We start from the raw sequence: 18343 nt of genomic DNA, 5'->3' as shown, positions 1-18343 counted from the left end.
CAGCATAGTAGACTCTGCCATAGAAGGCCTAGTAGAAATTAATAATTCTTAACTGTATTTGATGTCTACTATCTTTGCTGTTTAAATTCAGTATATAATATACCGAAATTTCACATTCCTAACTTTTGTTTGGTTTTTGAGATAGACGCTGCCACAAAAATGGTCTAAGGCTCAAATCTATAGTGCGTACTTTGACTATGTTGACTCAAGTTAGACAGATATATGCTAGCGATATAGCGCTGCCTCGTTTTAACAGTGTCTTAAGTCTGAGCAAAGTCAACGTGCGCTCTATAGATCTCATTCTTAAACTGATAACTTTGATGGTGCTGCACATCTTTATTTTTTAAGATAAAAAATTAATCCATAATATTATTAATGCGAATGTGTCTGTCTGTCTATCTGTTTGCTAGCTTTTCACGGCCCATCTGCTCAATCGATTTTAACGTAATTTGGTACAGAGATAGCTTACATCCCTGGGAAGGACATAGGCTACTTTATACCCTGGAAAATCAGAGTTCCTACAGGATTTTTATAATATATTTGTAGTCTACTCAGTGAGTTCTAGACAATGATACCACACATGCTAGGGTATGGAAAAATTCCATGCCGCTTTTTCATATGTGTAAACCCCTGGTAAATAATTTAATTGAATTTCAAATTCAATATTCGATTTAGTTAATGTTCAAAACCAAATACCAAAATTTCAGGTTTGTAATATGCGGACGGACAAACGGACGTACAGACAGCAGAATGACATCAATAGAGCTCCGTTTTTATCTTTTGAGTACTGAACCCTAAAAATAAAATTTTTATTGTACAAAAACAAATTTGTCATTTCTTGAATACAACCCTATTATTAAGGAGTGTTTTTTTATTCAAAAAGCAAGAAATAAACAATTAAAATTTATTATTAAAAAAAATCTAGTAACAATCATAACAATAATTAATATTCTAACTTTGATAATTTATAGTTATAAATTTTAACATAGGTAACAGTATTTAATAAGTCATAAGTATGTAATAGGATAATGTAATATATAACCTTATATAGAAGGCACCACCCGTACCAGTTAAACAAGGAGTAAATTGTGACCTTAAGCCCCAGGTTCGATTCTTAAGCAAATGCTGATTGCTTTAACTGAAGTCCCAGGTTTGATTTCTAAACAAATGCCGATTGAATTCCAAATCTAAAGTCTACACGCATTGTCTTTGATTTGGGATAGGTACCCCATCAGCCACTCGTTCAGCTTCAGTTTGCTGCTCTAGACTAGAGCTGCAGTTTGCTTGCAGTTAGCAATTCTATTGAGAGCCGCCGCATGCCGCTCCTCGATAGCTAGCCGCCATGTCTCCAACTGGTATGCTCAGTTGGGCATGGTTCACATCCTGCTGAACTGAAATGAAAATGGTGAACTTTACGTAACATGAGATTTTGCAATCGCAAAAGTAAAAAAAATTATAATGTAAGTATAATATGACAACTAGATGAAGCCTGCTACTTTGTCCACTTGGAGTTAGACTTTTAAAATCCTGTTGGAACTCTTATTTTCCGAGGCCAAAAGTAGCCCCAAACTACCTCTGTACAAAATTTCGTTAAAATCAGTTAAATGGGTGGGCAGTGAACAGCTAGCAGACAGACTGACAGGCGTTTTCATGTTTATATTAAGTAAGGATTTAATAAAGTAAAAAAAATTTACAATAATCTTAATATTATAAACTTATTAAAAGTAAAAGTTGTATTTTTTCACTAACTAAAGGAAACTAAACCTGTAAGCCATGTCTCCATAATGTTCCTTGTGGTGTGTGAATTCTACCAATCAACACTTGGCCAAGGTCATCTCACACTGAGAATCTTACTCAGAAGTAATGAAGGTGCTATCTATATGAAGGGATGTATGATGATAAATTAAATACTTACTTTGTCTTTGAAACTTCTTGTTGTTGGTCTCGAGCATTAAGTACATCCTGAAATTAATAAAACTAGTTAGTTTTTATAATTAACTAGCTTGTGCCTGCGACTTCGTCCGCGTGGACTACACAAATTATAAACTCCTAGTTCACCCCCGTAGGGATTGAATTTTCCAACATCTTAGCGGATGTCTACATCACACTAGCCATCTGCATGCCAAATTTCAGCCCAATCCGTCCAGTAGTTTAAGCTGAGCATTGATAGATCAGTCAGTCAGCTTTTTTTTTCATATATTTATACTAGCTTATGCTCGCGACTTCGTCCGCGTGGACTACAAAATTTCAAAACCCTATTTCACCCCCTTAGGAGTTGAATTTTCAAAAATCCTTTCTTAGCGGATGCCTACGTCGTCATAGCTATCTGCATGCCAAATTTCAGCCCGATCCGTCCAGTAGTTTGAGCTGTGCGTTGATAGATCAGTCAGTCAGTCAGTCAGTCAGTCAGTCACCTTTTCCTTTTATATATTTATATATTAAAGATTAATTAAGTAGCTTATGCTTATCTGCATGTGTGCATCAAAATCACACACCACCCGTACAGTGATATTGATATTCAAAAAATTTATATTTCACAATAGACAGGTTACTTGTGGTTAATTTTTGGATCTTATGTTATAGGTAAGGTGACATAACATAAACTGCAGCATGCGATGTATGACATTCAGTATTATAATGTACCTACCTATGAAATGACTAGCATGTTTTTTAAATACTAATAGGTAAAAATAACTCACTCTTTGCCAATGTTCAGCAGTTTTGGTCTTTGGACACACCTGCAACAGCGATTAGCTGGAGGGCAACGGTTGGCCCTCAAGCGCGTATGGACAAGTCGCGTTGGGTCTGCGAACTCTACTAAGAGTTCGAACTGTCGGACCGACACCCTTCTAGTTGTATGTAGCCATCTATAAAGGCAAGAAGTCAGTTAAAAAGGGCAATTCATGACTCACATTCAAGTTCTATGCTGAAGAACTAATATTAACTAGGTATTATGCTACTGTACACAACAAAATCACTCACGAATACCGGTATTCTACAGTATAGTCATAGTTATTCTACATTAATATGTTTTTCACTTACTTTTCAAAACAAAACCGTAGATCAAATTAAGAAAACATCAGCTAAAAATTAAAATAAGTCTGTTTATCAAAACAAACATTAGGTCGTAACTCGTAATGTCAATGTCAAATGTCCATAGATAATAATTGAAAACTAGTGTAAGTCATACAAATTAAAAAGTCTTACATTTCTACTACGCTTCCTGTCAGGCAGAGATATTTAATTTAGCCATATAAAGTCGATAAAATACGCTAGTATGTTAATGTTGGCCAACTGCCAAATGTTAGATATTCGTAACTAGTTATCCACGCATGCGATACGGAATACAAAATCACGTGACCTAAATTTCATGGATTTCCAACTGGACTCAAAGTCTAACGAAAACTTTCAAAGATACAGCATAGCCCTGCTGGCCAGGCAAGGAATAAAGAAATAACAAAAGTATTATGTGCGAAAATGTGGAATTAGTGACATTGGAGAAAATCACGACGTCATCAAGCAGCAAGCCGTGAGCCTATATTTTTCAAAAATCTCATTTTCCTGGCTATCTCCTTGTTCATTGAATGCTACTTATTTTCGGGGGAAAATTAATATAAAACGCTTATTGCAGTCCACTTTTAAATTATATATCGAAAATATTTCGTCCCGCTTCAAATATGGTTTAATTCCGTTTTTCCTATAATTTAATTTTTGGAATTCACCACAAGGCTGCTGCAATATTTGGCGTGCCTCGATCAACGATACTAGCCCGAGTAAAGGGCCAACGTTGTGCGAAATATGAGCATCGTGGTAGACCAACGACATTCACGGAATCTATTGAAAAAAAAAAAATTGCTGGAGTTCTACATACTATGGAGCAGTGTGGGTTTGGTTTGACTAAAAGAGAAGTGATTGGACTAGTAGGCCAATATTTGACGCGGAACAACATCACCACTACTTTAAAAAAAAAAACCTGGAGACGACTGGTTTGTGGGATTTACCAGAAGAAATAAGCTTTCTCTTAAGAAGCCTCGAGCAGTCGAAATTCTAATGAAGCAGAATCTAGGAATGCTTCCACGTCGTCACGAGCTGGAGCCACTAAAACGAGCTGAACATTTTGAAAAGATGAAACCTGATGTGGCACAGCATAGAGCGATCTGTAGGCATTATATGGGTAGATGAACGAACTTCCTATATAATAATATGATGAACACACCGCCGACGCCGGCCGGTGAGGTCCGGTTGTCCGCCACGGGGCGGCCAATTCGGACCTGCCGGCTGAAGAAAATGAACACACCGCCGACGCCGGCCGGTGAGGTCCGGTTGTCCGCCACGGGGCGGCCAATCCGGGCCTGCCGGCTGAATAAAATGATGAACACACCGCCGACGCCGGCCGGTGAGGTCCGGTTGTCCGCCAATCCAGGCCTGCCGGCTGAAGAAACTGATGAACACACCGCCGACGCCGGCCGGTGAGGTCCGGTTGTCCGCCACGGGGCGGCCAATCCGGGCCTGCCGGCTGAAAAAAATGAATCTAGATATGTAAATCTGCTTAGTTGTAATCTAGATTTCAATTTCAATTTTCATTTATTGCATTTCCATCATATTAAGTATGTACAAAGTATTATGGATACCCAGTTTGGGTGTCGCAATTTGGTCCTTAGACCTTAGTAGGGAGACCGATATTATTATTTATTTTTATGTTCGTCGTTTAGGAAATCATTGGGACATCAAATATTGAATAATTATATTTGATGTCTCAATGAATCTAGATATGTAAACTAAGCAGATTGGCATATCTAGATTCATTACTATATTATTTTTAAAATTTTTTAGTGTTTTGGCCAAAATGGATATTTTCGAATCTATTTGCATGAAAAATAATTAAGCTGTTGACTTGTAGCCATTTATAACATAGTTTATTAATATGTAAGTTTGTAATATGAGAATTTAAGACTTTTAAGACAGTTTTTAATGTGAATTAGTTTAGTATTCTAAATTAAATTATTTTATGTCTAGTTTAATTTATGTTAATGGGAAACTTTCCAGAGTCAGTTTCTTAAAAGTCAAGAAAAAGAAAAGAGAGAAAAGTCGTAGATTTTTTGTTAAATCAGAGTTTTGAGCTAGAGAAATAGTGATTAATTATTTAGCTTATTTAGAAACCAAAAACTACAGAATCAGGAGAGATCTAAGGAAAGTGTCTCTTGTTTTTATATCCTCACCTGGTTTTAATAGACTGACTAGACTAGACTAGATTTATTATTAAAATCCTTATATCCTATTCCCATGGAAAGGCATCTAGCATGAACGGCGCCACCCATCTTTGAGGCTTTTAAAGAACGGGCCCTAGAAAGTTCATTTCATTATGAAAGTTGTGAAACGATTGGCACGGCTGAATATCATCTATTAAACTTAACTTTTATTTATGACATTCATCATCTATCTATTAAACACATATTTTATCATCTATATGTAGTGGCGTGCAGCTCATAGAAGCATAAACGCACAGCTTACCCTCATTGTAGTAAATCAATGCTTATTTTTTATTATAACCTGCCGTCAAATAAGTTCATACTTAAATGCATACCCTGGCTTGAACTCCTGTGCACGCCACTGTCTATATGTTACCACCAGTGTGTGTAATACAGCCATTCCATGAAATACCGGGTTTGTTTTGGCAAAGTATAGACCTGTACCAAATTTCATCAAAATCAGTTAGGGTGCTCCCTCACCGGGAGCATTCGCGTGTTATGTAACGTTACAGATTTGAGCATTACATCAGTGAAGGAGGAGAACCGAGCATTACAATGCGCACCTTGTAATGATACAAAACGGGCATACATCAGTGAAGGAGGAGAACCGAGCATTACAATGCGCACCTTGTATTGATACAAGTGTAATATCTTGATACAACTTGTAACATCAATGCGCTTCACAGCTTCAGCGGGCGGGCGGGGGGCTTCACTGCCCCTAGCCCCCCGCCCGCCCGCTCAGTAGCCTACGTGACAGTGAAGTGAACGCACGTTGTCATAAAGTGTTTCTGACGCTTCGGAGATTTTTTTGGCGTCACGGACAGTTGTAAATTTAAGTAATGGCTTGGGACAAAGAGAAGACTCTATTATTCATAGAAAAATATAGGGAAATCAGGGAATTATGGGACCCTAAGCATCCTCAACACTTTAATAAAATAATAAAACAAGACGGTTGGGTGAAATTATCGGATCAATTTGGAATAACCGTAGAAGAATGTCAAAAGAAAATCACAAGCCTGTTAGCATCTCTTAGAAGAGAAAAGAGCAAAATGAAAAAAAGTGCTTCAGGAACCGGAAAAGGTGGGTAACATATTTTATTTATGTACCTACATCTACTTTAGTCATGACAATAACTGTGACAAGCAAGGGGTGAGTGTGAGTGGCGGAGAGGTCACATTCCACACGACTCGTGTGTACCTAGGGCATGTTTTGTTTGTTGATGATACCTTCACTATAGGCCATTTGTTTAGAAAAAATGTAAACTTGATTAGAAATGATCTTGATCAATGTTGATTACACTTCAAAACTGGGCATCCGCATACCTAAACAAGTGGACTATAGGTGCCTTCACCATTTATTTATTTATTTATTTATTTATTAATTTATTCAATTCAGTACATATTACATAATCTATATTTCAGGTGCAGAAGAAGTATATACTAGTACCTGGTTCGCATATGCAGCTTTATCATTTATACTGGACAGATATGAACCACGGAAGACAACAGATTCAGTTAGTATATTATGTATATTACATTTAATATCTGTTTACACAGGTTTTAAATATTTTTTAACCTATCAAGGCTAAATAAAGCAGGACATTAATAAACATTAAGCATATTCGTTTTGCCATGGTACTGCTCCTTCTTGCGAACAATAATTACTAATTTCTTCACGTATCTCTTGAGGAACTATTTGTGCTGCTTCTTGTTGTTCATCCAAATCCATTAAACCAGTATTTTCTTCGGTATCAGCCCTCCAAGATCCTGGTGTGATTACTCCTAAATTGTCCCTGTCAAAAGATCCCGGAGGTGTGTACAAATCCCTACTTCGCCGATTTCTTCGTAAGAAGTTATGTAGGTGTGCTATGGCATTAACTACTAAAGTAGCATTTTCTGGTTGCAATAACATGGGTTTCCGCAACACTCGGAAAACTGCTGACATAATGCCAAACACATTTTCGACTACTCTCCGTGCTCTACAAAGTCTGTAATTATAAATTCTCTCCTTTGTTCCTTTACGATGATGTCCTGAATACACTTTCATTATATTTTCTGATAATGCGAAAGCTTCATCCCCAATAAAATAATAAGGAATTTCTTTGTTCCGCATCGGCAATGCTCTTGGCTGTGGTAGATTCAAAGATTTATTCTGCATTTTAGTATACAAATTACAATTATTAAATACTCCTCCATCAGAGATTCTCCCTTGACAGCCACAGTTTATATATATTAAATTGTAATTTGAATCCACAGCCGCAAATAGAACTATACTAAAAAAACCTTTAAAATTATAGTAATCGCTTCCACTTCTGTATGGGGCTTGCAGGACTACATGTTTGCCATCTATAGCGCCGACACAATGAGGGAAATTCCACTGGTTATTGAAGTTTTCAGCCAAATTTAGCCAACCATCTGGTATGCTAGGTAACTGAAAAAAAAAACCTTGTTTTAGATTCCTTGTGAACCTGGGACACAAGACTTGCAGGAGACTCGCAACAAGCCACCTGAAAATCCTGATGCACCACAACGGAAAAAAGCGAAGGTGGATGGAAGTGATGATATAATGCACTCGACTTTCCAAATTTTGCAAGACTTTACTTCTGCTAAATCGGATGAATGCACTACTTTTGGGAAATTTATTACTGAAAAACTCAAGACGTACTCTCAAAATACTAGGGCCTGTGTACAGCACCACATTTCCAATATCTTGTTTAGTGGCGATCGCGGTGAATATGAGTACATGTACCAGCAACATGGATATTGGACTCCTGATTCTCAACTTTCGCGTAATGAATCAAACCATGCTGGACCATCAGGCCTCCAAAGTACACCCTCACCAGCAGCAGTTCCATCCACTGCAGACGCCCAACTTTCTTCGCCTGAAGCCAGTATTAATAGCCAAGAAAGTGAGGGGTTTATGCGTGAATTTGGAGATCTGATTGATTAATAAACTAGATTAATAAACTCACCAGTATATTTTCTTTTAAACATCCAATTATAGCTTCACTCACTTCTTTGATAATACAACTTATAATCTGATTGGACATTCTAAAAGTAACCTGCAAGCTTGAATAAGAATCACCAGATGCGTAAAATCGTAACGTAACAGCTAATCTTTCTTGCACTGTTATTGCTTGTCTATAATTAGTATCTTCTTTTTTAACATATGGTCCAATGAGATTTATGAAGTGTTCAAAATCCGAAGAAGAGATTCTTAAAAACATTTTAAGTTTACTTATGGGTCGGTTGATTCTTTCTAAAATATCCAAACCGCCTGTATTTTGCCGGTTTTGATATAATTCATGACACCAATATCGTTTCTTCTGTGTTTTTTTTTACGTAAATAACAATGTCGAATTAATATTGCCGCACTCAGCACAACGACCGCTTCGTCTGACATCTTGCTATGAAATGCTGAAAATGCTCAAAGTCGAATCAATATTACATTACACGCAAATACTCGTCAGTCAGGGAGGTAGAATTGTAATGTAATGCTCAAAGACGAATCTATAATGTTACAGTACACGTGAATGCTCCCGGTGAGGGAGCGTCTGGGAGGTAGAATTGTAATGTAATGCTCAAAGACGAATCTATAATGTTACAGTACACGTGAATGCTCCCGGTGAGGGAGCACCCTTAAACGGTTGGGCCATGAAAAGCTAGCAGAGAGACAGACAGACAGAGACACTTTCGCGTTTATAATATTAGTATGGATTAGATGACAGAGACAATCATAATCACATTTGTATACTTACCTACAGATATTTATACCTGAAGACATTTTCACACATTTCCTATTGCTAAATAATTTTAATTTATAATTTTTGATACATAATATATATAAATTTAAGATTGTTCTTTTGACTCTTGAAGATATAGGACCTGTGCACATTGCTCCAGAGAAAATTGCGCTGCAATGCTCCGAGGTTATTCACCGAGCATTGAAATATGTATAATATATAATTATTTCAATGAGATAAAATGTTAAATTCAATTGATAAATTTTAAATCCTCGCCGCCCCGTCCTCCAATGTGCGCAGGCCCGGTCAGGCAGGTCCGGCAGGTCAACTAACTAAACTAGCGGCACGCTATGATGGCCGGTTTGACGTTTGTCCGCTCATGAAGTTCCGTATTAATTGATAACGACTTTGAAGGAAATAATTGTATTACTTTATTGACGATAGTGATGTGCAGAGATTCATAAATTTTATCGAATGTAGTTTTAGGTTTAGGACTCAAAATTTATTTATTAAATTGATTTCTTAAATGTATACAAGTGTAGAAAAATCAGTTTGCACCATTTAAGGGGTGAATGTACTTGTGAATATGAACAATTTTCACTATGTGGACAAACCTCTGAAATCGCAAAAAAATATCAATAAATTTTTAAAAATGGAATCTAATACGATCGTCACATAGGATCGCTGGCTAGCACAACTACTACCTCCGGCAAACTCGCGTCAATGCTCAATGCAAAACAAAGCAGTTTCGAATTGACGTTGCTTCGAAAAGTATAAACTGTCAGTGCAATGCGATTGTGATATAGTTTTGACCTGGCTTTGGATTTCAAATATTGATACTGCATTACTGTTGACCCTTGCTCGTTAATTTGGACTCTGTTCAAGCCCTTTGTTGTGGATTTCGTCGATATGACCGAACGTACGCAGAGAACTGTTCTAAATAGTCAGACACGTGAGTTCCTAATACGCCTTCGTAACTATTTCGATCGTGAAGCTCAAAATGGAGGGCCAATTTTACCTATAACGTCAGTGGTTGAACGCGTAGCTGATGCGCTTAATATTGGACAACGAACTGTTAGACGGATAACTAAAAAAAAATATGGCGAGACTGGCACAGAAGAAAATAAACTTCACACACCAAAAAAGAGAAAACGAGCAAAACCAGTCGTAGGCATCGATAGCTTTGATGCCGATGCTATCCGAAGACATGTTTACGGCTACTATTTACAGAAGGAGTATCCAACAAGAAAAAAGTTGGTGCATTCACTGAAGGAAGCTGGATTATTCTTCGGTGGGGAAAGTTCTTTAACGAAGATTTTGAAGACCATTGGATTTCGATACAAAAAATGTAACAAACGCAAAATATTGATGGAAAGATTTGATATAGCGATGGCAAGGTATACTTTTTTACGGCAAGTGAAAGAAATCAAAAATTGGCAAAATGTTGTGTTCTTGGATGAAACATGGCTTAATGCTAACCATACTGTAGGCCGTTCTTGGAACGATGACACAGCAGCATCTACTTCCAAAGTTCCTGTAGGAAAAGGATCGCGACTTATAATTTGTCACGCCGGAACCATCAACGGGTTTGTCGAAGGTTCTCTCATGGCTTTTGCGTCAAAAACCACTGGAGACTATCATGAAGACATGAATGGAGAAAAGTTTACTGAATGGTTTACCTCAATGTTGTGTAGCCTCCCTGAACCATCTATTATAATTATGGACAACGCCCCATACCACTCGATGCAAATTGACAAGCCACCTGCCCAATCCCAAAAGAAAGCTGATATCGTCGCATGGCTTCGTAAAAATGGCGTAGATGCAAACATGAATATGTTAAAAGCGGAATTAGTACGTCTTTTAAAAGAAAACAAACCAACCAAGATCCGATACGTCATTGACGAAATAGCATTAGAACATGGGCACAGAGTTATACGGTTACCGCCTTACCATTGTGAGTATAATGCGATTGAGTTGGTGTGGGCTCAAATTAAGGGATATGCTGCAAGACACAATACAGAACCCCCATTTACCACAAAAAAAATGCTAAAATTATTAGAAGAAGCTTGTGAACATGTGACTAAAGGAGACTGGGAAAAGGTTGTGAATAGAACTGTTAAATTAATAAGGGAAGATTATGAAAGAGATGTGAAAATAGATAATATTATAGAAAACGAACATATAATTATTAATGTATGTGATGATAGCAGTGACGACAGTGAAAATAGTAGTATGGACGAATCTGATTAATTATGGCCTTTTGTGGCACCTTTTTCGGTATCTTTTGTATTCATATGTTTCTTGTGTGCATATAAAGTATGTATATTCATTTTCGTTCAAATATTCAGTTCGTTCAAATAAATTAAATAAACATATACATTTTTGTTTTATTAAACCTATTTAATCAGGTACAAAAACAAAACTTAATTGTTTTTTGTTCGAGAATAAATTGACATTCCACATCACTATTGTAATGTGTCAAACCGGCCATCATAGCGTGCCGCTACTGTAACAACTATAACTGTGATAAATAAGTTTTAAATAAAATTGTACTTATTTATTATAGGTATTTACAATGTTTCGTTTTTTAAGAAAAAGTAGGGGAAGGTGGGGTACACTGGACCGTGGTAAACAGTATATCTCATATTCTGTAAACTACGCACACATAGAACATAGACGAATCGTGCGATCTAATACTTACGGCCCCCCCGCGCCAGTAGTCTTCTCGTTCTAGCTGTGGATGGACGCGTTGCCGCCATCGCGCTCTCCGTAAGTACCAAATCTATTTTTTTCCCCGTGTTTATTGAATTTTTTTTACTGAAAACTATTTAGAATTTTTTAAATATTATTAAGCTATATATATAACGATCTAATAAGCTCTCGAAAAAAAGATTTTGATGTTCTTAAAGATTATGCTAATTACAGAAATGCCTTAGGCTTTCAGATATGGTATATTGGGGAACAGTGGACTATTTCTTGATGGGGCACAGTGGACTGCGATCCACTGTGCCCCGAACTGTAATGTATTAACAGCACTTAATTCGTTGATTGTTTCAGACTAACAACATGGTTCGTAATAGAAAAAGAAAGACCAATATTGGTCTCACCAGTGAAGAACAGATGAAGAGTGCCATTGACCTAATTTTAGAAGGTAATAAAATTAGGAAAGTAGCCAAATTAAAAAATATTCCATACACTACTCTGCAGAGATATTTTACAAAAGTGACAAGAAGCGGCGGTGACATTCGACTAACACCTAATTACAGAGTCAATAAAATCTTCACTGAGGAGCAGGAACAGTCACTAGTTGAGTTCATTATCACATGTAGTCAAATGTTTTATGGCCTAACTCCAATAGAGGTTAGGCAGCTTGCATATGAAATGGCCGTCACTTATAATATTAAAATACCACAAAAATGGCATGACACACAGCTAGCTGGAATGGAATGGTATTATGGTTTTAGAAAACGCCACACAGTTTTAAGTCTCGGAACACCTGAAGGTTGTAGTCTCAGTAGAGCTACTTCTTTTAATAGATACAACGTGAACAGTTTTTTTGATAACCTCGAAACAGCGATGTTGAGGAATGAATCATTCGGAGATGGTACAAGAATTTTTAACCTTGATGAGACCAATACAGTGACGGTCCAAAAATCGAGTAAAGTATTAGCTGTTAGAGGGCAAAAGCAAGTAAATAAGGTCACAAGTGGTGAAAAAGGGACACTTGTAACGACTTGCTACATAGTCAACGCACTAGGCAATGTTCTTCCGCCTGTGATGATTTTCCCACGCGTACATTTTAAGCAGCATATGATTTCCGGAGCTCCAACAGGCACTTTAGGACTTGCTAATGTCTCAGGCTGGATGAACAGCTCACTTTTTGTAAAAACTATGCAGCACTACATTAATCATACTCAAAGTAGCAAAGAAAATCCATCACTGCTAATAATGGACAATTATGAAGCTCATATTTGCATAGAAGCCATCAATTTAGCCAAAGAGAATGGTGTTACAATTCTTACAGTTCCTCCTCACTCAACAGGGAAACTGCAACCATTAGATGTTGCGATTTTTAAGCCTTTTAAGACAGCTTACAACGCTGCTATCGACAGTTGGATGATGCGCCATCCTGGAAAAACTTTTTCAATATACGAGGTCGCACAGTGCGTGAAAGAAGCACATATGAAATCTATGACCCCAGCTAACATTTGCAGCGCATTTCAATGCACGGGAATATTTCCCTATAATAGGGATATATTTAATGACGAAGACTGCTCCAAGTGAAGTGACGAACAGAGAAATTTCGCAACAGGTCACTCTACCTGAAGATGAAAGCCGCACAATAAACCCTTCTCCATCCATTCTCACTGGGGACAATGGAGCTGATGAGAACCTAATTATGACAGAATCGATAAATCACACGATGACAAATCTTGAACCACAATAATTTGTCAACTCCACCAAATGCCGTGGATTTCGATTACTCTGCCAATTCTGCACCACAAGATCGCTTAATTCCAGAATCATCAACGACAGCCAAAACAATGATTGCCAAAAGTGTCGAGAATGATGCATCGTTCAATCAAAAAAGTGTTGCGACTCCATCATCACCACCATTCCAGAATACAGATGGTCAAGCGAAAACTTTTTCAAGTCCCTTTGATTTTCGAGGGATTCCAAAAGCTGCTCCCAGAAAAAATAATGTTTCAGCGGATTACAGCAAATTAAGCTTTTGGTTCATTGAATGCTCTATAAGTATAAAGAAAAGAAAATATTCAACTTTTTAGGCGTCCAGTAAACTCAACACTAATATACAGTACCTACGCGGCAGAAAATAATGTACATCGACCTTTAGAAAGAGAGAGCGGTTTTGTAGAGCATCGCCTCTGTCGTTAAGACTGACAAAACGTCACATAGGTATGAGTGACAGAAACAACGCTCTACAAAACCGAAATCTCATTCTAAAGGTTGATGTACATTATTTTCTGCAGCGTACCTACTGTAAATAAGCGCGGATGTAAGTGCGATGGTTTGGTATCTATATGCACTATAGTTTTGTATCGGACATTGTGTAGAGATGTTCTGGTAAAATTACGATGATGCATTTACGGAATATACCTAACCATAATATTATTATAAATGCGAAACGGAACTACGGATTGATGTAATTTTTTAGCGCGCGGAGCGCAGATAAATAAACTGTTCCCATTAACCAACCATTACAAACCAACTATCATCAAAAATTGTTGTAACAAATCCTCAATAATTATTCTTTCCTTGAGCCACGTGGGGGCGAAGCTGCGGGTAATAGTTAGCACAATAATAAATATAGTTTGTAAGCATTGATTTATAAACAGTTTTATTTATTACTTAATAATAACGAAATACCTATTTTAAAGGTGACTTTTTCTAGAGTGGCAACTCTGGTAATTTTTTGTCATTATAACCAACACCGGATATGAATTTAACCAAATAATAATTTATTAATTTAATAATTTAATCTACGATAAAGTCTTACAAACTAATTTTGTATAAAAAACTAACTAATTAAATTACTAAGTTTTGCATAAGTCACATTTCTAGACACTTCCTAAAACATTCAGGTAATCCCATGCCTATGTTCTTTAGCTAGCTTATTATATTAAGTATTTTTCTAAAATAAATTATTATTTTCAGGTTGCAGATCATCTATGGTACCTAACCTATACTTACCAGATTATGTTGCCTATCTTCCAGCTACCTAAGCTAGGGCCGCTAGAACCTAACTTAATTCAAGAGTCAAGACTGCAACTAACCCGGGGGTCATCAGACTTGTAGAATACCTATATAATTTGAACTGTTTATGATGTACCTACTTAAATACACCTTATGAATTTTACAGCTGATGTAAAATACTTATATGCATACCTACCTACTTATAGTATCTAATTTAAATTTAAACAAAAGAATTTAATTTGTTTTATTTCATCCTAAAAAAGTAAGTTTTCAGATGATGCTAATAATAGTTAAAAGGTATCCTGGAATTTGCCTGCCTGGATATTTCCGGGAATCTATGATCAAAACTAAATTAAAATGACAGGTTTATGTGTATTGCTGTTCCTTTCATAAGCTCCCTGCACTGCAGAAAAGGATAGCAATAGATTTAGACCTCGTCTAACAGAATTAGCCACACTGTCCCCAACTGTTTGTGCACCAAGTCTCATCAAAATCGGTTCAACACTTCAAAGATTAGCTCACAATTTTTTTAATTATGAGCTTATTGAGAACGTAACAGGCAATTTTCAATTTTGTTTATTTGTATGAACATTTTGAAACGTGCAGCCTTGATGGGGGTAGCTGAGGTAAAAGGGAGGGGAGGGAAATCATTCCCTTGGAAGGAGTGATTTTCCGCCGGGGATGTATACTTTTTTAATTGATTTTTAATTTTGATAAAATTGTCATTGACTTAAAACGGCCTCGATAGGGGGCGGCGGGGTAAGTCAACCCCTTCACTCCTTCAGCCAGAGACTCACTCACGTTTTGTATGGATGAATCCAGAGACTCCGGAACGTCCCTATCTACTCTTCTTTTCTCCATCAAGGCGGCAAGTCTCAAAAGCTAGCCCGTTGTATGTAGGTATGAATTAAAATGCCTATAAAAGAATCTTATGGCATGACTAGCTATTAAAACACTATGTACATAATAGAAAAGCAGAGACAAAAAACATTTTATTTACTATTATAAGGGGGTGGTAGCAGTGAAACTTTAGGGGTTTGCTTAAAATCTGTATTCTCCACTTCATACAGTACATACATGTAACAAAATATAAAATTGGTGAACGGTAACCTAATCTGGAGGCGGAAGAACGGACTGCTGGCGCTATAGCGTTCGTGGCCTCGACTGGGTGTCGGAGTGGGCTGCAGGTAGCTACAGCACTCCTTAACCCTACCAGTCTTAGAGGACTGCGTGGCTATCGCTCTAAGACCGGCCGCTAGGCTAAGAATGATTTTCAGACTGGCGGGCGCGCTCTTTTATAATCGCGGATCGCCGCTTCTTGCGTAGGCGACTACTCGATGACGTGTTTGTAGAACAGTGCAGTTAGTAGTGTGCGAGTGGGAAAGCATTCGGCGGCCGCGCGGACGGATGGTTTGTTACACTATTAAATTTTTATATTGTTATAAAACTGTAGTTGTACCTTTTGTCAAAATTGGTTGAACGGATTAGCTGTAAAACGCCAGCAGATAGATAGACAGATAACCTTTATACATACACTAAAATACAGCTCAAACTCAAGGTCCCGAACTTCATTACATATATTAAACAAAGAAAACTTAATTGATTATTAAAGAGTTGCCTTTCTGTAATAGATTACCTAGATGTTCTATTGCAACTTTAACTTCAGTGTACCACAAGATTATGTCTAAAATGTGTTGTCATTTTTTATCAAGGCGTTTTTGAGCCCAAACGGCATACGAGTGAATTGATAGTGACCTTCAGGAACTGAGAAAGCAGTTTATGCTTTATCTTCTGCTTCTACAAGGATTTGGTGAAAGCCAGAGGCGAGATCTAGAGTACTGAAATATTTACTGGAACCAAGTTGGTCAAGAATTTCATTGATTTGAGGTATTGGGTAGGTATCTCCTATGGTCACGTCATTGAGTTGACGATAGTCAATGACAATACGCCATTTTCTTTGACCAGACGAATCTAACTTTTTAGGGACCACCCATATGGGGGCTGACCATGGAGAGTTGGAAGGTTCTATTATTCCCTGAGATAGCATTTGGTCAACTTGTTTCTTTACTTCAGCTTTGTGGATTTCAGGAAATCGATAGGATTTGGCATGAATTGGATTCTGAGATGTGGTTTTTATAGAATGCTTTAGTGCATTTGTGTATGTTAGCTTCTCACTTGGAAGGTGGAAGATGTCGGAGTACTCGGAACAGAGATTATATAGAGCATTTACTTCTTCTGAATTTAAATGCGACGTTCTGAGTTGGTTCAGAACTTCCTGGGTACGGCGGTAAGAATCTTGATATTGGATATTATTAACGGGATGCAAATGAGGTTGTTGCTCAAGGACATGGAGTTCTTCTACTGGACTCAGAGTAAAATTTAAGTTGGATTTTACGGATATAGACGATTCTGATGTATTAACTACAGTCAAGTTTATTCTATTATTCTTTTTGACCTTGACTAGGCAATTGGCTACGAGGAGATCCTTGACCAGTTTTTGGTCTTGTATAATACCTTCTTTTATTTCTGGATTTGAGACAGAGCATTCGATGACCATTTCAGATCTTGGAGGGATGTTATATACAGGTTCGTGGAATAGTAATTTTATATTTACATCATTGATTCTTAGAGTGTTCTTAGTGTAATTAATGTTACATCCAAAAGCGTTTAGCATATCGGTTCCGATTATGCCGTCATAAGGTATGTCAATTTCTCTTACGACATGGAATTTGTAGCTGATTGGTTTTTGTTTGGAGTCTAGGAGTTGTAATTTTAAATTAAAGTGGCCCATGGTCTTTGTTGACTCTTGACCAGGATCTATTCCTTTTAGGTTAATTGGCTCTCTGATAAGAGTGAGATACGTTTGGATGGAGTCATATTTAATGAGACTAATTGCTGAACCTGAATCAATGAGTAATGAAAGAGGTATATCTGAAACAGAGGATTTGACGAGGACATGAGGGAGCAATATTTTTGCAGGATTAGCAGTAATTTCAAAAACTTTATTACCTTTAATGGCGTCTGACTTTGAATCTTTTACAGGATTGGAATTCTGGGATTTAGAATCGGATTTGGAAGGTCTGAATCCTTCACTTCGAACTTCAGACTGGATTTTCGCTTGCCAGGCGGATACGGAGGGTTTTGTCACGGATGCAGAGGTTGTGTTCACAGATCCAAAGGATTTCTTGACGGACACGGAGGATTTCGAATCGGATACGGAAGTTTTCTTCACAGATACAGAGGGGTTTCAACTCGGATACAGAGGTTTTATCACAGATACAGAGGGTTTCGACTCGGATACAGAGGATTTTTCACAGATACAGAGGGTTTCGAGTCGGATACAGAGGTTTTCTCCACGGATACAGAGGTTCTTGACTCGGATACAGAGGTTTCATTTACAGATACAGAGGGTTTCTTCACGGATACAGAGGTTCCTGACTTGGATACAGAGGGTTTTGACACAGACACGGAGGGTCGTGACACGGACACGGAGGGTTTTGACACAGACACGGAGGGTTGTGACACAGACACGGAGGGTTTTGACACGGATACAGAGGGTCGTGACACAGACACGGAGGATTTTGACATGGATACAGAGGGTTTGGCATCGATTTTAAATTTTTGGTGTCCCGTACGG

At 37.6% G+C, this 18343-nt stretch overlaps 1 protein-coding gene and 1 long non-coding RNA gene across 3 annotated transcripts in view; both read right to left on the bottom strand.

Moving 5' to 3' along the window:
- Positions 1 to 896: 896 nt before the first annotated feature.
- The window catches only part of LOC138404205 (uncharacterized), a 162193-nt gene continuing 144746 nt past the window's right edge, over positions 897 to 18343 (bottom strand). Inside the window, exons 2-4 of one of the 2 annotated variants that reach the window (XR_011238226.1) lie at positions 2700 to 3318; positions 1916 to 1962; positions 897 to 1391 (exon numbers count right to left, since the gene is read on the bottom strand). This is a non-coding gene — a long non-coding RNA (uncharacterized lncRNA). Of the gene's footprint in view, positions 1392 to 1915; positions 1963 to 2699; positions 3445 to 18343 lie in introns of those variants that run through there. The other variant, XR_011238225.1, reaches the window with a different exon arrangement.
- LOC138404179 (uncharacterized) lies at positions 6702 to 8783 on the bottom strand. The gene is made up of 2 exons (XM_069507567.1): positions 8221 to 8783; positions 6702 to 7679 (listed from the first exon to the last, which is right to left on the bottom strand). Exons 1-2 carry the CDS (start codon positions 8473 to 8475, stop codon positions 6861 to 6863), a joined length of 1074 nt encoding a protein of 357 aa, XP_069363668.1. The 5' UTR covers positions 8476 to 8783; the 3' UTR covers positions 6702 to 6860.

The sequence above is a fragment of the Maniola hyperantus genome, chromosome 26, assembly GCF_902806685.2.
Source record: "Maniola hyperantus chromosome 26, iAphHyp1.2, whole genome shotgun sequence".
NCBI lineage: Eukaryota > Metazoa > Arthropoda > Insecta > Lepidoptera > Nymphalidae > Maniola > Maniola hyperantus.
The sequence above is the reverse complement of the archived record's forward strand: the minus strand, read 5'-3'. Positions and strand labels throughout refer to the sequence as shown.